The sequence below is a fragment of the Microtus ochrogaster genome, linkage group LG1, assembly GCF_000317375.1.
Source record: "Microtus ochrogaster isolate Prairie Vole_2 linkage group LG1, MicOch1.0, whole genome shotgun sequence".
In the NCBI taxonomy this organism is placed as follows: domain Eukaryota; kingdom Metazoa; phylum Chordata; class Mammalia; order Rodentia; family Cricetidae; genus Microtus; species Microtus ochrogaster.
This window is the reverse complement of record NC_022027.1, coordinates 31,934,296-31,957,989: the sequence shown is the minus strand read 5'-3', so window position 1 is coordinate 31,957,989 and position 23,694 is coordinate 31,934,296. Positions and strand designations below refer to the sequence as shown.

General features: G+C 40.6%; 2 protein-coding genes across 8 annotated transcripts in view; one reads left to right on the top strand and one right to left on the bottom strand.

Annotated features, from left to right (window-relative positions):
• Positions 1–13,543, top strand: part of Clock (clock circadian regulator) — an 85,917-nt gene extending 72,374 nt beyond the window's left edge. For all 7 annotated transcript variants that reach the window (XM_026785162.1, XM_026785161.1, XM_026785163.1 and 4 more), the window contains 4 exons: positions 214–417; positions 1,050–1,252; positions 5,561–5,816; positions 8,530–13,543. In XM_026785162.1, coding sequence (XP_026640963.1) covers positions 214–417; positions 1,050–1,252; positions 5,561–5,816; positions 8,530–8,706 — 840 coding nt within the window. In that variant the 3' untranslated portion in view covers positions 8,707–13,543. The remainder of the gene's footprint in view (positions 1–213; positions 418–1,049; positions 1,253–5,560; positions 5,817–8,529) is intronic.
• Positions 13,544–14,580: 1,037 nt separating this feature from the next.
• Tmem165 (transmembrane protein 165) overlaps positions 14,581–23,694 on the bottom strand; it is a 31,135-nt gene continuing 22,021 nt past the window's right edge. Inside the window, exons 3-6 of the mRNA XM_005359367.3 lie at positions 21,990–22,165; positions 21,415–21,594; positions 17,875–17,980; positions 14,581–17,101 (exon numbers count right to left, since the gene is read on the bottom strand). Of these exons, the coding sequence (XP_005359424.1) occupies positions 17,025–17,101; positions 17,875–17,980; positions 21,415–21,594; positions 21,990–22,165 (539 nt within the window). The 3' untranslated portion in view covers positions 14,581–17,024. The remainder of the gene's footprint in view (positions 17,102–17,874; positions 17,981–21,414; positions 21,595–21,989; positions 22,166–23,694) is intronic.

The following is a 23,694-nucleotide window of genomic DNA, read 5'->3' as shown; positions in this document are numbered from 1 at the left end:
AGAGAGAGAGAGAGAGAGAGAGAGAGAGAGAGAGAGAATGTGAGCATGTATGTACTACAGAATATATGTGGAGGTCAGAAGATAACTTTGGGGACTCTGTTTTTTCCTTCCACCATGGGATCCAAACACCAAACTCAGACTACCAGGCTTGTGCAGCAAGCTGAGCCTTCCTGCCAAAGAAAGTTCACTGAAATGTAATCTTTATTTTCAAAGATGTTTTTGCAACAATCAAACTCTGGATTGAATTTTGGTTCCGTTCAACTTGCCTCTGGAAATTCTACTATCCAGCAACTTACACCTATAAATATGCAAGGCCAAGTCGTTTCTGGTAGCCAGATTCCAAGTGGAATGAATACTGGACATATGACCACAAACCAGCATGTGATACAACAGAATCTACACAGTACGTCAGCTCAGGTAACGGACCAGAATGTCTGCCTAAAGCTCTGTGCTGCATCAGCTGCTAAATTTTAATAAAAATTAGAACATACGATATTGACAACGATCACTAAAGTATTTTGTAGAAAATGTTACTATTAAATATTTTGATATTTAAGAATTTTATGTTTTATGGACCTAGTTTAATAATTATACCAGATTCTTAAAACATGCAAACTTCCTGTATGTAAAAGTCTTTGATTTGCAAGAGCTTCTTGAATAGCAAGCATACTGAATAGAATGTTGTAGAACTGGGAATAGTTTAATCATTCTGTAGAATTCTGGTAATTAATTATTGTTCATCTGTTACTATATTTGAAAAACATACTATGTGACCATCACTGACTTGCTTTGAGCCTTTAACAGATGTCTCCCGTGCATGTCTTTTACTTCCTGTTAAGATCATACTTCTTTTAAAGTATTAGCTTACTTTCCATCAAAGAATCCAGACTAAGTCAACTATTCCAAATCCGCCTTTTTTGTATTTCTCTCAGAATAATATATTTTGCTAGTCCATTTCTGTTCTGTCAGCCATTGTCAAATGGTGAATAGTAAAAGCATGCCGTCCTATAACTGTTAGATAATCTCTGTAAAATCTCCATTTCCAACAGAGTCAACAGAGTGTAATGAGTGGACATAGTCAGCAGACGTCTCTTCCAAGCCAGACGCCCAGCACTCTCACAGCCCCACTGTACAATACAATGGTGATCTCCCAGCCTGCAGCCGGGAGCATGGTCCAGATCCCATCCAGTATGCCCCAGAACAGTACGCAGAGTGCTACGGTAACCACGTTCACTCAGGACAGACAGATAAGGTGGTTGTCATACTTCAGTTATTATTTTCAGAGTTGTAAATTTATTGAATAAAAACAACCTGTGTGCTCAATGCTTAAGAACACTTGCTTCTCTTCCAGAAAGACAAGTTCAGTTCCCAGCACTCCCCTTCTGCAGCCACAGCTCCTTAACTCCAGCTGCAGGGTTCTCATGACCTCTTCTGACCTTCTGCATGCCTTCATGCATGCGGCAGACACAGGAAAAGAAAACCATAGAAACAAGAATATAAAAATATCTACATGGGCTAGTGATACAAGTCAGGAGTAGAGAAGTTGCCTGTGTGAACAAGACCCTCAGTTCAATCCTCAATATTTCACTTTTCTCCAAAACCATTAATTTCATTTTTTACCATATTTTAGTTTATTGCTTACTATACCCATTTTTTAATTTTGAAGTAAATACTGTATCACTTATATTAAAGATTTAACAGAATAACATCAAAATTTATTTTTCATCCCGAGCTGGGCTGTCAGATACAGAAGCCCATTTTGTAGTCACTGTCACACAAAGCTTCAGTGGGCTCTGTCCTCATGCCGCTGGGGTCGTAGTGAAGCATTAAGAGAGCAGCACTGGGGTCCCAAGCTGAATGAGCTGGCTTGTATTTTGGGGAGCCCGGGAAGAGGGAACATATTTCAATAGATATTTCCTTTCCACAGGAAATGAGACATTAATGAAAATAAGAGCCTAACCAGCTCTCATATACTTGGTGTGATAAATATTTGGCAGACTTTATAGGGGAACAGATGAATTTTATGGTTGAAGTAAACAAATGAAAAGTGTGGTCAGAACTTGTTGGCCTTTGTCATAAAGAAACATGGCTTTAAAGGACTGGGGTTCAATCATTGGCACTGCAGAAATAACGCTGTTTTGGTTGTGTGGATGGTATTAGCAATAAAGCACACATCTGTAGACTTCCTGCTTTTGTGCCGCAGCTCTCTCATGTCTGCCCTAGTCGGCTACTCCCTTGTCGTCAGTGCTAGCAGAGAACTTCAGCAAACGGGAAAGGCCAACAGAAGGAATACTGTCACCAGAGAATGGAAGAGAAGAGAAACTAGTCAATTCTGACCATGAGTAATATTCTGTATTGATAAATTTCACTTTGATTTATCCTTTAAAATGTCACTTTTCCTTACATTTATAAAATAAAAACCTTGAGTATAATTTTCCTATAAATGTAAAATTTTTTAAAGTGATTTTATAGTAGTTGTAATTTTCTCATGAATTGTTTGCCATTGTAGTCAATGAACTCTGCTTACCATATATTTAACTCCTAAGTTATCTTGCCATTTTATAAAAAGTGAACTTTTACAGATTTAAAAGTTTTAATTGATAAAATATAGACAACAAAACTTCTGTATTAACATTTATTTATTTATTTTGGATTTTTTTTATTTAAAAAAACTATCTTTTTTTCCTTATACATACCAATCGAAGTTCCCACTCCCTCCTCTCCTCCCATTCCGTCCACTTACCTTCACCCCACCACCGCCATCCACTTCACAGAGAGGGTAAGGCACATTGCTTTGGGATAGGTCAAGGCCCTCCCTGCTATATCTAGGCTGAGCAGGGTATCCATCCAAAGAGAATAGGTCCCCAAAAAGCCAGTACATGCAGTAGGGATAAATCCTGGTGCCACTATCAGTGGCCCCGCAGTCAGCCCCAGCCATGTAACTGTCACTTACATTCAGAGGGACCAGTTTGACCTATGCTGGTTCCTTCCCTGTCTGGCTGGAGTTGGTGAGCTCCCATTAGCTCAGGTAAACTGTCTCAGTGGGTGTCCCCATCACAGTTTTGAACTCTTTGCTCATATTCTCACTCCTCCTACTCTTAAACTGGACTTTGGGAGCTCAGTCCAGTGCTCTGATGCGGGTCTCTGCTTCTGTTTCCATCAGTTGCTGGATGAAGGTTCTATGGTGATATTTAAGATAGTCATCAATCTGACTACAGGGCAAGGCCTGTTTGGGCACCTTCTCCTCTTGCTTAGAGTATTAGCTGGGGTCATTCTTGTGGACTCCTGGGAATTTCTCTAGAGCCAGGTAGCTCCATAATGGCTCCCTCAATCAAGATATCTTTCCTTGCTCTCATCTTTGCCCTTCCTTCATCTCAACTATCCTGGTCCCTCAAGTTCTTCTCTCCCCCTCCCCTTCCACCCTCCTTTTTCCACACCCCCACCCCCATGCTTCCAGTTTCATCAGGCGATTTTGCCTATTTCAACTTTCCAAGTGGTTCTATGTGTGTTTTTCTTAGGGTTCACTTTGTTACTTAGCTTCTCTAGGATCGTGAACTATGGGCACAATATCCTTTGTTTATAGCTAGTATAAGTGAGTACATACCATATCCATCTTTTTAGGTCTGGATTACCTCACCATCCATTCACATGCATTTTGGGTTTGTTGTTGTTGTTTTGAGACAGGATTTCTCTGTGTAGCTCTGACTGTCCTGGATCTCCCTTTGTAGACTAGGCTCACCCTGAGATCTGCCTGCCTCTGCCTCCCAGGTGTTGTGATTACAGGCATGCAGCACTGCTACCTGGCTATGTGTTAACCATTTTAAAGTGTGCTGACCTGTGGCCTTGAGTATATCCACACGGGGTTCCAGCTATCACCCTCAACCATCTTCAGAGCATTTTTTATCTTTCCAAATTGAAACTCATTAAACAACTCCTTAACCTTTCTGCCTGTTGATTTTGGCAACCACCATTCTGTTTTCTGATTATATAAATTTGACTGCCTAAAGATACTTTGTGTAAATTACCCAGTAATTTATCTTTTTGTAACTTGTATTTCACCTAACAGAATATTCTCAGGGCTCATCTGTGTTTTCAGATATCAGATTCATTTTAAGGCCAAGTGTTCTTCTGTATGTTGTACATAGGTAGCATTTTCCTTACCGTTCTGCCAGTGGATCCTTGGGTTGCTTCCATACCTCAGCTGCTGTCAGTAAATACAGCTGTGCACAAAGCATCCTCGTGTGAGCTTCCTGCCTTTTGCATTCTCTGACTTAGTGCTCAGAAATGGACTTCTTTTAATTCTTTGAAGAACTGTTACAGGGTTGTCCTGTTTAGGGTTAGTTGGTTGGTTTTGTTTTTGTCAACGTGACACAAGCTAGCGTTAGTAGGAAGAAGAATCTCAATTAAGAAAACAGTATAGCTCTATCCTGTTGTCTGTAGGCAATTTCTTGAAGAATGATTAATGTGGAGGGGCCCTGCCTATGGGGCAATGCAGTTCCCTGCAGATGGTTCTGGGCTGTATGAGAAAGCCAGTAAAAGGGTGCTTCTCTGTTCTCTCAACTTCAGTTCCTCCCTCCATTGTTCCTGCCTTGGCTTCCCTCAGTGGCCTGTGACTTGGGATTTTGTAAGCCAGATAAACCCTTTCCTCCTCAAGTATGCTTTTTGGGCCTGGTGTTTTATCATAGCAATAGAAAGCAAATAAAGACAACAGTTTTCCTAGTCTGTTAATTTTTCTATAATAGTGAACTGATTGGCACACAGTGGCTTTCCATCGCTATTTTATTTTCATTTCTCTAATGATTAGGTCTAGTGAGGACTTTTTTTATGTGTCTCTTGGCTATTTGTATGTTTTGGAAAAAACGTTTAACTTTTGTCCAGTTTTTTTTTTAATTTATTTATTTATTTGTCCAGTTTTTAAATGTGTTGAGTGTTGTTTGATTGCAAGAGTTCTTTATATGTCTGGCTAAGCTTAATGTCATCCAATTAAATTTTTATTTAATGTTACCTACCTGTGCTTTTGGCATTGATAGTGATATTGTTGCCAAGCCCAATATCATGAAGCTTGTGTGCCTTTTTTCCTAAGAGTTGTGTAGTTTATATCTTATGTTTAGATCTTTTATTTATTTTGAACTAATTTTTATATATGGCATGGCAGGTCCTTCATTATCTTGAATATGAGTATTTTTTAAAGTTGTTTTGCTGTGTCTGTTTTGTTGTTATAATATGTTTTATATTACAAACGTGTGTGTGTGTGCGTGTGTGTGTGTGTGCGCGCGCGTGCGTATTGTTTGTTTGACTGATATCCCCACACACACCAAGAAAGAGCCCTTTAAAATTGTTTTTGGTGCTGGACATTGACCCCAACATGCTATACAAGCAAGCACTCTGCCACTAAACTATATCCCTAGCCTCCAAAGAGAATCTCTGAAAACAGAAACTAGGAACATATACTTTTATAAAATAAATGAATCATTTCATTGGGTATTATCTAAGATAAATATTTAGCTGACTTGAGTTATGCTTGGTCCTTTTGATGCCATTTCTTTGTTTTCTCTCACAGATTTTCTCAAGGTCAGCAACTTGTGACCAAATTAGTGACTGCTCCTGTAGCTTGTGGGGCTGTCATGGTACCAAGTACCATGCTTATGGGCCAGGTGGTGACTGCCTATCCGACCTTTGCCACACAACAGCAACAGCAGCAGCAGCAGCAACAGCAGCAGCAGCAACAGCAGCAGAGCTCCCAAGAGCAGCAGCTTCCTGCAGTTCAGCAACCATCTCAGGCCCCACTGGCCCAGCCACCACAGCAGTTTTTACAGGTAAGTCTCACCATGGGGAGGTCTCCTTGAGCTGACTGCCTGTTTTATAACCAAACAAGATGATAAATGAACAGCTTTGTAAAAGACCTGGAAAATCTGTAAAGGCTTTTTGTAGGATTTAAATATCTATAGAAATAGAAAGCTTGTCCTAATAGGCTATTTTATCTTTTCTTCTTCAGTCTTGGAAGGCTTTTAAAACCTTGTCTAGCCAAACTTCTAGTTATCTGAACTTTTGGCCAGAGTAAGTGGCCTACTTCCTGACCATATCAAATCACTTATTAAGCCCATTTTCTCTCTCAGGCTAGTATTTCAAGAATTTAATAAAAAAAAGCCCCATTTTCTTTCTTTAATACCTTCAAACTACTCTTCACTGAGCAGGTACATCAAGAAGAATCCCTTTTTTAGCCTAGGAGTTACCTTAATCATCAGATAAAATTTTATTAGATTGTGATTTTGTTGTGTTTGTTGTGCCTGGCCTGGAACTCATGCAGATCTTCCTGCTTCTGCATTCTGGGATTATAGGTATGCACTACCATGCCAGATTATTGAAATTTTCTTGTAGGTGCAGTATAGTTTGTCACTAGAACTTAGGCTCTAAAGTCAGGATGCCCTCAAATTGAGTAATTGCTATACCACATACACATGACCTTTGTAATAGCACTTAAACTTGTCAAACCTGATTAATGCATTGGATGTAATAGTTTATATTTCATAACACTGTAAGGTATATAGCTAGCTGTCATTGATGACCATGATACTGGCAAATGTGGTAAGACATTCATATTAATGACAAAACCCACCCTGATGCCATGTGGATAAACCTATCCATAGGTCCAGAAGAAAGTCCCCGTGGGTTAGGATCCTCAGCTAAGAACCAACAGAACTGGTTTCTAGACTCTAGTGTTGGGGAATCTGGTGTTTTTTCTACAAGAGGCCATCTGGGCTAGGTGGAATTCTTATTTCGGTAACATGGAATACTGAAACAGCCTTATTGCTTAAATATTTCTGAGTCACACCCACAGGACTTAAGTCTGAACTACTAAAATTAATAACTGGGTTAGCTATTGTTATAAATAATAAAACAAGTCTTAGGCTATTATTTAGATGATGATATGTAAATACACACACATATATAATATACAATATTACATATAAAATCTCCAGTGAGATTTAAACAAAAGCTTTAAAAAATGTGATTTGCCTTAAGGTCTAGTATTTTGAATCTATCAAAGAAGACAGGCCTTTAAAAAGAAGGAGTGTTTGGGACCAGGGAGACAGCTCAGTAAGTGAAGGTACTATCTTCTGAGCCTGGAGAGAACTGACTCCCACAACTGTCCCATGACTCCCACATGTGAACCCTAATAGTTGCACACACAAACAGAAATATTTATAAGATGAACATCCTCTTCTTCCTTGCCCCCACCGCAAACATGCATCCCCAAAACATAAGAACTTTGATAAATACATAATTTGGCTTTTCTAATGGACCTCTGTTTGAAAATGTACTTGGATTGTAGTCAGGGAAGTAAATGCCATAAATCCATTTGACTTACCAAGACTTTTCTGGTAGCAAATCAAGAAAAAAAATTGTAAGTAAGGTCCTTGTCAAGTTTCGTCATCTCACGGTTTAAGTCTGTCCTTAGACTTGAGTACATAGGTTTTCTTCATACACATTTGCAAATGTTACTAGTTTCAGTTCAAGGATGTCTCAGTAAGTGTGTGCTGTCTTCCAGAAGTTGTTCACTTGAGAATTCTCCCACTGTCTCAGCTAGTCCCTTTTTGTGAGCCAGGAGTCAGAACGTGACTACAGAAACACTCAGAGTTGAGGCTTTCAGGTCTGACATGTGGATTAGTGATGGTAGACCAGTCCCTGTTTGGGGGAGGGGTTATTTTTGTTTTGTTACTTCATAAGGCCACATAGGACTTCAGCCTCTAGCTGTGCCGTCCTTTTTTCTATAATGTTTGTACAAACTCAGCATCATAGATACTTGTACTGAGGGTGGGAGAAGTAGACCGCTTGATAGTGTCACACATCTGCAGGTGGACCAGCTCAATTTAACCAAATCTACTTAAGGCCTATGCTTTTCTGACTACTCCGGTTGGAGAAGGGACGCTAGTGTGTGCAGGTGCAAATGTGTGGAGGCCAGTAGTCAGCCCTCAGGTCTTGCTCCTTAGTCTACCTTGTCTCTCTGAAACAGCCTTATAGGAACCTGGGGCTCACTTACTAGGCTAGGTTGGCTGACCAGTGAGCCTCAGGGATCATCCTGTCTCCACCTCACCCATACTGGGATTACAAGCACTTATGGGCAGAGCTATTTTTTTATTTTTTAACTCTGGTCTTTTCTTAACCAGCAGGCAGACCTATGTGCTGGTGGCACTGTCTGTCTGACCAGGGAGTATCCGTGTCTTATACAGACATAGCTGTGCTCCAGTTTTTCTGCCTAAATTTGGGCCTGGAGGAAATAAAATAAAAATATGCAGTTTGTCTCAAGACAGTAGTATTTTATACTATTAAATTCTCAGCACAAATTCTTTTGAATTAAATTTTATTATGCTTTCAGAAAGAAGGTAAGACTTCTGTTTTCCAAAACCAGATTTTAGATTAGTGAACAAAATGAGAATTTAAAGTTCTTGTCCCTGTGGACAGTGGACAATGTGAATGGACAGTGTGAAGACATAAAATCATGTGCATAATCTTCCTTTTGTTTTGTAGACACCTAGGTTGCTCCATGGGAATCCTTCCGCTCAGCTCATCCTCTCTGCTGCCTTTCCTCTACAACAGAGCACCTTCCCTCCGTCGCATCACCAGCAACACCAGCCTCAGCAGCAGCAGCTTAGTCGGCACAGGACTGACAGTCTGAGTGACCCTCCCAAGGTCCAGCCACAGTAGCACACACACTTCCTCTCTGACACTAGAGAGGAAGGGGATGGCCAGAAAGTCACTCAGATGACATACGGTTAGAAGTTTGGCAGTTCTGTGAGGGTAGTCTTGAGTGTTCCAGTTCCTGGATTAGTTGGTAGGGAGATGCTGCCCAGTGCTACAAGATGTACATTAAATACCAGCCAGTGGGGGATTGTAGGGACACAGCCAATCGGACAGTTTCTTTGCCCAGATATTTTTTGATGGAGAAAGAGTATATTGCCAAATGTTAACAAGCTCAACTATCCTGACCTTTACTGAATCAGAAAAGCACTGACAGTGTTGGTAGCTTTAGTGGTTCTGTGCCTGGTATCAAATGTTACAGAGGACACACCACTGCCAGGGGTTTGCTTAGATCCATGAAGATAGTCCAGTAGTAAGTAGTCCCCACCCCAAACTCCCCTCCCTGCTCAGATAATGATGGATCAGTGATTCCTTTCAGAATGTTGTGCAGGTTTGAATTCTCTGTATAGACGCTCTATAGATGTGTCTGTGTCTGGATGGAGGAGAACAAGCCTTCTTTGCGCAGCATTGAAAGCATTATCTGTCCCTTACAGGTATGAGTACATTTCATTAGATTTTGACACCATGTACAAACTGATAACAGCCTCCTTTTCATTTTGTTTACAACATAATAGTGTTCTAGTCACTTTTCCAGGGCACAAGTCTTTTTGTTCGTGCTTTGGCTGTGGTGTCACAGTTTGTTCAGTGAGATATAATGTGCTGCTGGGAATGGTTTTTTTTTTTTCAGGTTAAATTATTGCTACATTTCCATTTATTCAGAAATATCCCTATTTCATTATTTTAATTATGTTTGAAAATAGAATTGCACTGTTTTATTTTGGATGGTTGGTTGAGAGTTTGATCATGTATTTTGATATATTTCATAGTTGGAATATTTATGTAAATGGTTTTCAACAAGCCTGAAAGTGATTTCAAGAATGTTTCAGTTATAAGAGTCAAATTTGCACACAGAACATTTTAGGCACTTTTTAACATTCTCAGTGGTGGGAATTTTAACTTTTAGGATTTGTTGGAATCTTTTTATTATCCTTAAAAATTTCAATGCTTCTTTTAGTCAAAATGATTCAGGGTTATTTGAGGGGGAAAAACCCATAGTGCCTTGATTTTAATTCAGGTGATAACTCACCGTCTTGAACTCATTGTCTGGTTTCAGTAGCAGTTTTGAAACCTTAGTACATTTTTAGCAGCATGTGGGTCTCAGTGTCATTCTCAAGTTCCCATGAAGACTGCTACGTCTCATGGGCCACCTGAATAGGATCACGGTTGTTAATGTGATCCCAAATATATTTCCAAATTGTTTCTTCCTTTAAAGCTAAATAGTCCTTTAAGAATTACTGGTAAACACTTGCTCAGAGGAAGGGTAGGAATTGCCTTTAACCTTTGTCAAACCACGACTGTAACTCACATGCTTTCTAGACATGAATTAAGATTTCATCTGGCAATATCATACTCTACAGGTAATAAACGAAGTTACATAGATTTTAAAAACTTTTTTTTTTAGATTTTATGGTACTAATAATGAAATTTTCAATTATAGAACAAAAGAGAAATAGAAAATACAACATAAATCATTACTGGGAAAAGGGAAGACAAGTGTGGCAAATTAGAATTGACCTTAGAAGAAAGTGTGTGCCGGGTGAGGCTGCCAAGCAGAGGTTCTCAGCAGTGAAAATAACCTAACGCAGAATTCCTAGATAAGGGCTCTGGGGAACACGGAGTCAGTTATCTGTCCTCAGCTTTGTTGTCATCCTTAAGTATGTCTTTGTTTACCTGGCTGCAGTTAAGTTAGAAAGTTAGTGGTGAAAAAGAACACAACCAAAGAAAATTGGTACCTACCCTTCTGCAAAGAATCGTGGCTAGATACCAGTCAGTAACCGACATATCAGTCTTCTAGTTGACGCTCACATGGACACCCGAAGAGCGGGGAGAACACATGTATGTATATGCAAGCTTATACACACGTGATGAAATTAATGTGAAATAGAGCACCCACACTGCTTTTCTCCCCTTCCAAATTGCCTTCTTGATCTTATGCCATTCCATGTCATCTGAGTTGTGCCTCATTTACTTTTTGGCAATACCTAGTGATAAGGATTTAGCTAACAGGAGATACAACGTACTAATTATGTAATTCTTGTTGTTCTCCACAGTGTATCTTCCTGCTTCAAAGCAGTTGATAAAGGAGCACCAAGCCACTAACTTAGGTGTCCATGTGGAGCGCGGTGCTGGGCAACACTTGTCAGCACCAACTGCCTCTCAGCTCCTTAATTCTTGCTTTCCCTGATGGCAAACTGTCCCTGTCTATATCCTACATATAGACTTCAGCATTCTGATGAAGGTTGATCTGTTGCCTGCTCTTCATTTCTATAGCCAAAGTTGTTGACTGAAACCTAAATCTAAAATCTAAATTATGAAAAGATACCAAATAGAAACACTTCTCAGCTTCTTATAAACTTTAATGTCCCCTACTCTATTTCATGGGGATTCATTTTTCTTTAAAATTTGGATTCTGGGCAGCACTTTTTAGTTAAGAAATTGTTCGGGTGCGGGTCAGATAGGTTCTCATTGCCCTGCAGGTACCTTGCTCTGGGCTGCTTCTACATGGGGTGTTGCTGACGGTATAGGATGAGAACAGTACAGCACAAAACTGCTCTTGAGGCTGGCGTTAGCCCAGAGCCTAGACATTGGAAAGTACTCCTCTTTTCTTCCTTAGAGTAGTTACTATGGAGGGGCTGGGGAGCAGATGTGGTGGGTGGGGCTGCATACAACTGAGCACTACAGGCCCTTCCCCAAGCTCTAGAGTGCTGAGCTCTGCTGTCGCATAGACATGGCTTAGGAATGTACTAATAAAAGAACGCCTGTGCTTTTGAATAGTTTGTGATAGAAAACTGTGCAAACTAGTGTGTGTTTGAGTTGTGTGTGCTGTAGTTGGCTGTTGCCTTAAAGCAGTCTCTTGAAGTTAGTTGGGAGCACTGAAGCAGTCCAGCTGTATAAAGGGCATCGTGTGGAGGGAGATGAGCCCTTGTTCAAGCCTTAGAAAGGGACCCTTAAAGTAGTCGTCTACAAAGGTAGATTCTTTTCACCTGGATATTACTGTGTGCTTAAAATGTTTCCACTACATTAAGGATTTTTTTTTAAAAGTGGAACGCAGATAGCATTTTTAGTATTTTTTTTTCTGTATGGTGACTAGTTTGTTGGTAAGCATTTGTGTAAAACGCGTTCAAGCTTATCACCTTTCCAATACCTGTGGTCCTGTTCTTAGTACCACAGAGTCCACATGGAAGGTATAAACACTGGATATTAATATTGCTGAGGGCATATAGCCAGGAGTAAGCTGACTGGAACTCTTCAGTGGTGGAGAAGAAACAGCACAAAGGCACTTGCCATTTTCATAGTGATTAGAGAAAGAAACCTTTTACGTTTTGTCTGGATTGAATGAACACTCTTCTAAGAGGAGCTTCTGAAGTAAATGCAAAGGAAAAGAGTTGACTATTTTTATAGCATATTTAATATATTTGTATATAACTATGAGTATAGTAGGAACCCTCCACCTGCCTCCCACTTTTCTAATCCCTCCCCCCCTTTGCCATAGCCCTAGTACAGCCTCATCCGCATGGGTAATGTGCCTATTGTCAGCCTACCTACCAAAAGATAGTGCTGCTGCTTTCTGAGACAGGTGAGACCAGACTCTCATGCCTGGGGATCCTTTATGGGAGGAATAGCACACACTTAGATCAACATACCACAGTCTAAAAGCATCATTTTGAAAGGTAATAAAGCACTTTATTGCAATTATTCATTTAGATAAAGTTTGTATCTTAGGCATTAACCATTTTTAAAGGATCCCCTAATCATCACTTAGGTGAAATTATAAATGACACATTTCTGAGAAATGTTTAGATCCAGTGAACCGTAGTAGGTTTATGGGAGTGATTTCAAGGTAGCCAAATAAACTCTGACTTTTGTTTTGAATGTGGTGGAGTCAGGAGATTGTAGATGCATAGTTCATTTAAACACTATTGTAAACCTATCTTGCCTATTGTGTGGACACCAAAAGAGACCAATGAGCCTGTTTGTTTTCAGAGGTCTAGGAAAATATGCATCTGTCTTGAGTAGATACACAGAACTAATCTATCAATGGTTGGTAGTAATATTTTAGGATACGGTAATTTCAAGAATTATTGAGTGTTTTAAATGTGCCCTGAAATGTTGGCATGTCATTTCAGCGTTCCCACTTGAGTTGCTCTTGTAATATTTTTGCACAAAAAAGACTGAGAATGACTGCTTTGGTTGAAGAAAACTATAATTTGGTCTTATTTTAATGTCTCCTGTGGAAACACCGGAGGTAAATTTTGTTGGTAGACTTACTAATTCAGGATATTTCAAACAGTGTTGAATAGCTCACCAGAAATTACGCAAAAGTATATATTTAAAAATTAAAATTCTTTTTTCCACGTGACTGTTTGCATATTTTTTCTGTTGTCATAACACTACATTCCTTGTTTTCCCAAAATAATAATACTTTGAAAGATGAGTATTTAACAATACTTTCTAAGTTGCTGGGTTTTCCCAGAAGAATGTTCTAGAGAAATAGGTTGTATTTGTATATAGTTTGTGGAGACTATTGAGACCCCATCAACACCACCAGCAAACACTGAGGTGCTGAACTAAGCGACAATCACCATAGGAAGTAGTTATAGGAGGTCTTAGAAGTGGTTGGAAGGAACTTGTTCCGAACACAGTTCTCTGGGTTTCTTAAATAAAATGGCTATGTATTTATTTATATTTGTTTATCTACATTTGGTCTCCTGTATTTAATTTATGGTCAGTTTTGTTTTGCATCATTATCTTGTTCTTGGGTCTTATTTGGGGCAGCAGTTGTTACCCTGCCCCCAGTGACTCTCCACTGACAGGAAATTGAAACCCATTGTATATCAGGATGGCAGTGGTGGGTCAACCTGGACATCCCTGCACTTCCTCCTGCTCTGAACTCATTTAAGAAAAAATTTTCAAAGGTAACTCCTTCCAGCTCTGCTTTATTACATTACTCCAACCTTTCTCTAGTGTCACTTGTTGCCTTCAGTGTTTCATGGGCACTTTGTATATGGGTACTTCCCCGACACAGTCAAAGGCCAGTACGACAGAAGCAAGGGCACATGTTACACGCTGCCTTTGTTTTTGCCCATCTGGGTAAATGCTAGCAAAATAGTACCTTTTAATGGCTGGCATCATTATTTCCATATATTAAGTCCGTACAAATAGTTACACAATGTATGCATACTGAAAACTCTTTAAAAAGTTGATTATCTTTAAATTTCCATAGCCAGCACTGACTAGTAAAGCGGTGCTTGAACATGGGAGGCCTCGCTCCGTGAGGATCCTTCCTGTTCACCTGACCTGTGGGATATAGTCCTCCCATAGTACTCTCATTGTGGCTTTGGAGTCCCACAGGTAGGGTCGAACTCACAGGGACCCCTTGGAGAACAGTAGTTAAAATACAATCAGACAAACTGAGTTTAATTCTGTAAAAGATGTTTAACTCTGAGGAGAGTAAGTTGAAAATACGCCATTTTTAGATACATGCTTTTAAATCAGAGAAAACAAACTGTGACATTGCTTTAAGAAATGACATTCAAATTGTTTGTGTTTGAGTACTGGTTCAAGTTTATTGCTGACAACGGTTTTAAGAATACGACAAACCTAAAATATAGGAAAAGCTGTTATCTTGAAGTTGACACCTTCAAGCAAAAACATTACCCTCAAAAAGTTCCTGATTAAACACTGGATGTATCAGCCAAAACAACTGGAATTTTGAAACCATTCTAAAGTTATTTTGAAATCTATTTTATTGTGGCTTCAGTTGGGGAAAGCTCTAGTATAGCACTTTCACATTCACCCTGTGTAAGGAGTGAAGCCCAAAGACAAGTTCAATTAGTGCTGTATTAAAACCAGTTAGTGCAAAAAAAAAAAAAATGTTTTATCTTTGTAAACTTTGTTAAATCAGTTAGTGGTTGTATAAACATGCACCAGATTCTTTGCTGTTCTCTGTGGTTCTTGCTGTGCTGTTCTTGACATTGCTGTCCTTACTGCTTGGTTCTGGGTTTAAATGAAAACAGTAGACATAGCTCATCATTTCATAGCTCATCATTTCCGGCTCCCGAGGGAGAAATACACGTGGCTGCTGACCTCCAGATAAGAATACCCCCTCCCCCCAAGTAAACAGTTCACTGAGATGAATTCAGTTATTAGAAAAGACTGGCATTCTTTCAGGTATTACCCTTTTTGCCAAAACCCTAAACTCCACAAACGATGGATAATGAATGGTTTCAATGGTGCTATATTAGGTTCCCTGGTTTTCATAAGCTACATTTGGAAAACAGTATTGACTAAAATATGGACTCCTGTTACCAGCTGAATATTGCCATTTTAGTTGAGTTTGATACAATTGGTTATCCTTGGTTATCAAAGTTACTTCTTAAGAGGTAAAACTGTGTTGCCAGCATGCCTTCACTCAGGCCTCTTGCTGTATGAGCACAGGCTCTACCTACATCTCCATGTACTATCAGAACGCTCTTTTCCATAGACGCCTGTAATGTATTCAGAATCAAAAATTACAGCAAAAGAGCCAAGCAGTAGCAATGGACTTTCTGTTTTTGTTTTAATGTCAAAATAATTAGATCCAAACTTTGTTTCCTTCAGTTTTAAAAATAAAGAATACCTCAGTGCTGCTTCTCAGTATGAATTACCTGCTTTCTGTGGACATAACATGTAAGAGTCACATTTGATTTACAGAAAGACTATTAAATGTTTTTAAATCTGTCAGTGACATTTTCCTTTCTTTATTCAACAGTGGGGCCTAATTGTGCTAGCAGTGTTTGCCTTGTAGCTTACATTTTAATTACCACTTAGAGAAACAGTGTCCTGCTGGTACAAGACTGCTTTCTCAGCAGTTATGCTCCGTGCTCACCCTCACGGGTCTACTCATGTAGAAGGTGCAGTGTGAGACAGGACGAGGGTTTCTCTAAAGTGTTTGCTATAATTCATGGAAGCTGTTTTTCTGTCCTTTAGTACTACAGGTTTTATGGAATCAGAAAACTCCTTAAAAGCTTACAGAAAAGAGTTCATCAGTATTTGCTGTTTAACAATATTTGGAAGAATAGCTAACAACTAAAAAGTAACTTTCAACAATTTTCATTAGAGTGTTAGGTGACTTAGCTGGTTCTTCACAATAGCCTCAAATTACATTGTTGACATCTGTCATCGCTCAGTTAAATACATTGTTCTATCATGTTCCACACAGGGTTACCTGAACATTTCCATAAAGGAACCAGCCTTCACACTTAAAGATACTATTAATGGCAGTGCTCCCACATTACACTAGAACACACCATGGAAGCACAGTATCGTTAGAACACACTCTTGAGTGGCTACTGAGGTTGCTCTGATCAAGGGATGACTTCAGACTCTGAAATAAACTGCATAGTAGTTCTTGGAAATAACAGAATGTAAATAAAATAAATAGGAAATACTACTACTACTTTGGTAAGTTATAAAGTATTTTGTATAACACACAAAAACCAAGTACTAGTCATACCACTTTTATTTACATTGTATCTGTTACATTGTTTATTCAGTATAGAAAAAATAGGAATACATTCATAGTATTCTCTTTTAACTTGGTAAGTCCATGTTGTCAAATATTGACTATTTTTATATTGGGTATCTTACCCAATTTAAAAAAAAAATAAGAGGGAGAATGGATGTAGCCAACAACTCTTACGGCATGTTATTAATACAACAGTAAACCTTATTTCTCTCTTTAATCCTAATTCCCAAAAGACAAAACTACTGATTACTATACTGGCTCAGGAATATGGTTTTAAAAGTAGAAATATTTCATTTTCCCCCCAAGGAAATGTTTAAGATATACATATATATAAACATCCCAGTGTCCAAGGAGAAATTGTATTTATAAAAGGGTCATGCTGCAAAAAACCTCAAGTGGACACACGTAGCAGAACAGACCTAAGGGCTGGGGTGTTAACATAATTAGGCTGGAGAAAAAACCCACACTTAGAAGTCAGACTTCTAAATTCTTTACAACTAGAATCAATGATTATCTCTTTTGGACATAATACTTCATTAAATGGGTCAAACTTACAAATTAATACTACAAAATACAGTGTTTTCCATTACTTTTAGTTGTGATGTACACTATGTACAGAAAGTTGCATATCTTAAGCTGAGTACACATGAAGAGCTTTTTAAAAACCAGAGTCTGGACTTATAAATAGTGCAGAAAATGCAAACGCCAGGAAAACGATGCCTCCTATGATTGTCACTGGAAAAGAAAGAGAGGTGAGTGAGGTGGCATGTCTCCCACCGTGACACTGCTAACAAACCGTTTGTTCTCCACTCGCACACGACTCAAACTGTCAGTGGCCCAGCATTCCTGATTCTCATTCTTACCTGACAAGCACAAGTTTCTTTGCACACTACTTAGAGCAAGAATTAAGTGAAAGTGTTGGCAAGCAGCAGTTGTATAAATCAGGGCAGTAGGATGGCTTAGCATATAAAGGTGCTGTTGCCAAGCCTGACAGATGATGCCCACAAGCCTCAGACCCCAAACCACCTTCAAAGGCTGAAAATGGTGGAGCTGAGCAGTGGTGGCACATGCTTTTAATCCTAGCACTCGGGAGCAGAGGTAGGCCAACCTCTGTGAGTTCAAGGCCAGCCTGGACTACAAGAGCTAGTTCCAGGACAGCTAGGACTGTTAGAGGGGAACCCTATCTTGAAAAACAACAACAACAAAAGGTTAAAAATGGTCAAGTCTCACACAGGACCTGCCTATCATAAACATACTTCAGGCCAGTGGGTTTTTCACTGGCTTAGAAGCTGAGTTTGGCCATGTTTTGGTCAATTTGTAATTTAACTAATTTGTATACATGGGAAAAGTCAGTTTGCAGAAGCAGGTAATGTACACACACACAGGTCTAAGTGATGAGCATGAAGACCAGGTGGTCTGTAGAGATGAGCAAAGCTAGCATGCCATTTCTGTTATGTCTGATTTTCAAGCATTAGAACACGTTTGCATTTTAATTAAAGAGACCTTACCTGTTCTAACAGATATTTTTTGTGCTATCATCCTTCCTCCAATTACTGCCAATCCAGTGCATAAACAGTGTCCCACTGTTCCACCCACTGCTACACCATAGGGATCCTGGAAGCAGATGGAGCTAGTGTTAATTTAAGTTGGAGATGCTGTTTGAGAAACATCAGTATTAAGTAGAACTGAAAATGGATCATGAACCACATAACATCATAAACATTTAGAGAAGTCCAGATATACTCTAACTTTATGAAACAGAAAATAGCTGCTTCAAGGAATGTAGACAATACAAGGCTAGATCTGAATACTGAAATCCTGTATGGTACAATATTGCTGTGTTCCCGAGAGCAGAAATCCTGCCCTTGTGGATTTAGCTCAAAGTAAGAAATAAATACCAGAATGAGCTAGAAGGTATCAAATTGGGGGAGCAGTGAAAGCCTCCAGAAAAGACAGTCCAGGAGAATAGGTAAGATAGGTAAGAACCCATGTATCTCTCGGGGAAGAGGAACAATAGAGCACTGGAGTAAAGTTTCTACAAACAGTGAGGAGGCCCTGAGGAGTATTTCAGGAAGGCTGAGAGCCAGGGATGGAGTGTAGGTTGGCACCTGACTTCTGTTTCAGAGGCCAAGGTTCAGTCCCTAGCTACAAGGGATCCCTATGAACACTTCCCTGTCTTGAGATACTGACTGGTTTTAACACAAGTGGGTTTCTGCTTTCAAAGGAGAAGCAGTGATGCCTGGACTGGGGCAGAAGACGAAGACGAGAAAAGCAGGTGAGTGGAAACGCACATGGATGTCACGAAGGCATCAGGTGTGACAAACTAGTAACCGAATAGACATGGTAACACTGGTGTGATAAGACTGGAGGACAGTTCAGCAGTTAGTAATATTCGTTGCTCTTCTTGAGGACCAGAATTCTTTTTCATCATGTCGGGTGGCAGGCACACTACTGCCTGTAACTCCGTTTCCAGGGAATTCAGTGCCCTCTTCTGGCTTCTACAAGCACCCACACACACGTTGTCATACACAGGCTCACAATACATTAAATATGTTTTTAAAGGAGCAGAGGAATGAATTATGGGAGCTGGCAAGTGAAAAGTAGGGTGTATTCAGCTGAAAGCTAGGCACAGCACACTTGTAATCTCAACTCAAGGGAGGCTCCGGTAAGAGGACTGCCTGAGGTTCAAGGTCAGCGTTGGTTAGCTAAGCAATTGTCCTTTATAAAAAAGGCCAAATTTGATAATAACATCACCTGAGGGAGCACAGAAAAACTCATAGGAAAAAAGTATGGACAAGTTGACCATGATGTAATTAACAGGATGAAAACTACCCAGTAGTTGGCCTCAACAGGTGAACATCTGTGATGTCCGATAAACTAGGAAAGGCAACTTAAGGATGGTGAGTTTATTTGGGTTCACAGCTCAAGAGAACAGTTCATCATGGTAGAGGGTAAGAAAGCAAGAACTTGAGGCAGTGGTCACTAGTATCCACAATTAAGAAACAGTGATGAATGCTTGTGTCCAACTCATTTCCTCATTCCTAAACCAGGGAATGGTGCCTCCACCCCCAAGTAGGATCTTTCACCCTAATCTAGTCAACATAATTCTCAGGTGACTCTAAGATCAAGTTGATAACAGATTAACCATCCCACCCTGTGAGGTGAGCAGCTGGGTGGTAGTAGAGTGGTCCTCTAAACCACCCATAACCATGCTCCCTGAACTCTGGAAAGAGTGAGATATGCAACAGAAGGACCCTAAAGACAGTGGAGGGAGTAATGCAAAAATGCTCCCAAAACTCAGCTAGGAGAAAGGTGAGAAGGTGGGCGCCATGAAGGCATCAGGCGGGGTCCAAGACCGCGCTGTGGTTGCTGGGGGTGAAGAAAGCTGAGCAACAGGTCAGCAGCCAGCTGCTGGGAGTGAGAAGGCTGCATGTATAGTCAGGACTCAGACAGCCTGACATGGCCCAGAGAACGCACTACCACCAAACTGCTACCCCAGACAACTGCCTCATTCCATGTGAAAATAAAATGGTACTTTAAAAAAAAAAGATCAGTGGGTTAAATAAAGTCATTTTAACAAAGACTGAAAAAATGCTCCTTTAAAAGCCAAACCACATGATTTACACAGAGACGGAGAGCAGTGCTGACATGGAGTGCTGTGTTGGGAGCTGCTAGACACCCTATGTATCCCACACAGTGGTAACCGCAGGTACCAGCTGACCCGCAGAGCTTCCACCACAGCTCATTTTCAAGGCCCAATTCTGACATCCAAGAGGAGACAGGACATAGCCATTAAGGAGCATTTTAAAAGATTGTTTTATGAGAATCAAATAATAAGAGATCCTTTTTTCCATCTCTAAATAAAGCATTCTTAGGCTTCTTTCCGTGTAATCTCAGTCCTGGCCTGGAAATGCTTTCTATTTTAAGCTGGAGGACTATGGTAAGGAACATTTTTGTTTTTTTGAGACAGGTTTGTGTTACAGCTCTGGCTGTCCTGGAATTTTCTTTGTAGAACCAGCTGGCCTTGAACCACCAAGATTCCTGCCTTTGCCTCCTGAGTGTTAGGATTAAAGGTGTATGCCCCCTAGGAATGTGATCTTTCAGAGAAACATTCCCAGGATTTAAATGTTTCAGTGTAAAATAATATAACTGATACAAACTTAAGATCAAGAGCATGCAGCTCCCCAGGACATCAGCATCTGTGAACAGAAACTGGCCCAGTAGCAAACTGATAGGTCTTTAAAATATGTGTGCCCAAGGGCACCCGCAGAAGACAGGCTGACTTCTGGTCCTGACTCGAGTCACCCCACCTCGCGAGTGAAAGGGTTGGAAGGTGTTTACTAACTGCACTGCAGTCATCGGCTTCTAGAGCTGAGGGGACAGAAATGCTCTGCAGACAGTCTGCAGCGTCCCAAGATGAGCACTGCGAGCATTCTGATGTCCTAGATCCTATGTGTTCCTTCCTCTCAAATTCAGAAGTAACCCTCCTTGGGTCAGTGTAAACTCACAGGCAAATGTGCTTCAGAAAACTTCTGAGTCATTAAAGTGATGTTGAAAAATGATTAATCAAAGAGCTGCTCAAAAATGTATGAACAAGTAAGCGAGTTCCCCTGTTACATCAATTTTTGCTATTAAAAATTTTGTTGTTTTAAGACAGTCTCAGTATGTAGCCCAGGCTGACCTGAATTCAAGATCATCTTTGCCAGACTCCCCAGTGCTGGGATTACAAGCAAGTGATATACTGATTTATATTCCCAATGAGCATATAGAGAAGACACGAAGGGAGAGCCAGGCAACAAAGACAACTGCCACAGCTTTATTTTAGCAAAACACAGGGAACGGACCCAGCAAGATAAAAAGAAAAGAACCATTAAATTTGAGTTCAAGAAGTACAGACATGGAGAAAGTTTGGAAGGCTAATTCTAGGTCATAAAATGAACAGATGTGTCCAACTTTCAGCATGGGTAGTCAGCCTGTGGCCTGCTTGCCCACTGGTGTGGAACAATGTAAACTGTGGTCTTGATACAGAAGCAATCAAAAATACTCACCTCTCTAGCTGCCAGAACAATGGTAGTGAGTTGAGAGCGATCTCCCCATTCTGCCAAGAATGTTAAAGTGAGAGCTTGAACAAAAATGGGTGAAATAAAATGCAACCACTTCTTCTGAGGTATTGTTGTGCTTGTACCAGTTTCAACATCTGGTCCATTTAAGAGTTTGGTTCGCTGGAACTGAAACAAATAAAAATTACCATTAACCCTAGTAATTATATCCAAATAACATAAAGTCACTCAACCCTTTCAATGCATTTAATTGCACGGACATTCACTAAAGAAAATATACTCTGCATCCTGACTGCCCCTTAGCCACCAGCCTCACATAGTATCAGCTTTCCCACTCCAACAAAACCAAACAGTATGCAGATGCATAAGAAACACATAGAACTAACAGTTCCCAGAACCCAGACACTGGCCATCAGCCTAAAGCATTTTCCTCCCTGCCACATTCACAGTAACCCAAAAGCACATCAAAGGCAAGTTCTAGGAGTGGAAACTAATCAAGTTCACCCACACATAAAGCAGGGCTGTGTCCCGAGTGCCTTTGGCATGTACCAGTGACGACTTACTTCTTCATCCTTCTTCTTTAACTCTGCCTGAACTTCTTCCAGCTCCTCCTGACCCTCATCTGGGCTCATCTTCAAACCTTCCCGAAGCATTCTAATGCCAAAAATGGCAAAGAGTGCAGTTGAAACATAGTAGGTATACACCCTGGGGATGACTGTTGTGGCATAGCCGAACAAAACTGTAAGGAAATGCCAACAGTGTTAGGTGTCTTCCACAGCAGGTAAACTCAAAGAAATTGTAACGTACTTTGTTGAAGGAGAGCTGGTTCACATTAGACACATCCGCTATGTAATACTTCTGCTTCTTTCTTTCCAGAACTGAGTTTTGAGAATGTCAAAGCTCACTGGCTTTCCATGACGCCCACATCTGCCACAGGGACCTTTAAGATGCTGACCTCCTCTCCAGTCATGCTCAACTAGAGGCTGGCTTCCCACTTACATTTGTGCTGGGCACAGTACTTGAGCCAGGTGGACTGATGTCCTTCAAGAAGTTCAAGATTTTATAAACTGGAAGCCACATACCACTCTATAAATAGGTGCCTCTTTGTCACGGATCTTTAAAAGATCAAGAATCATGACAATTCTCTTATAGCACAATTCACATTGTTCCTTTTTAACTATGTAAATTTAGCGTATCTTATGAAATACTAAAAATTCCTTATAGGTATGTGTAGAAATACCAATATGACATATATTTTCTATCCTTTGCCTACTGAAAGGGCAAAGAAACAGACGTTTTGGTAACAAAGCATTCTTGGGGAATGTCCGAGAAGAGGCTGACCAAGCACAAGATGCACCTGGTATTCCTACAAGGTAAGGAAGGGCAAGAAGCTGCCCCAGGACAAAGACAGCAGCTAGATACGCTCCCACAGGCAGCCTGGACAATGTGGTCAATGAACACCTGGAGAAGGTGCATGAGCATAAGAGTGGGAGGAAGGAGCGCAAGGCCAGAGCTCACTCGTGGAGAACAGAAGCCAGAGTTAAGCTACCATTCTGAACGCATTAAGGGAGAACATGCGAGAATTATACTACATCTCTGGGGAAATGTCGGTAAAGAACAGTTATAAATTGTGTAACAGTGTATCCCCACAGGCTGGATATTAGCTCCAACAGAACACTGGACAAGTCAAACTACAATGTCACTGAGGAAAAAAATGGATGCCATGTGCTTCCATGAGATACTCTTCTGAGGACACAGAAACACTCATGGGCTTCTGGCTAAGAAGATGAACTTGAGTTTAACCATGTGCAAACATCCCCCATGAAAGAGGAAAAACCACAGGGTGTGGGCTTCCCCCACCACACACCCTGTGTCCCCAACAACAATTGGGAGAGAGGGGCCTGCACCTTGCCTATGCAAAACAGTAGAGTTGGCCCTGGCAATATGTGTGAAGAGGACCTGAATCTGAGGGCAGCACTGGCCCTGCTCCTTGCTGCAGGCTGCACTGGTGAGTTAGCCACGACAGTCCAGATCGTACGGACAGTGACCATGAGGGAAAGCTGGCAGACTGGCCAGGTTGATCAACCCAGCTCTCAACCCAGATCCAGAACCAGGGCTATGTGTTGGCTCACCCCAACATCCACCTCATCTGTGAACCATTGGAACATATGGAGGGGACGAACCTACAGACCCAAAACAGCAGGATCTCCATGACACAGGACAACAGAATGTCCAAGAGGAGCCCCAGTGAGATCCCGGCAGTGTAGC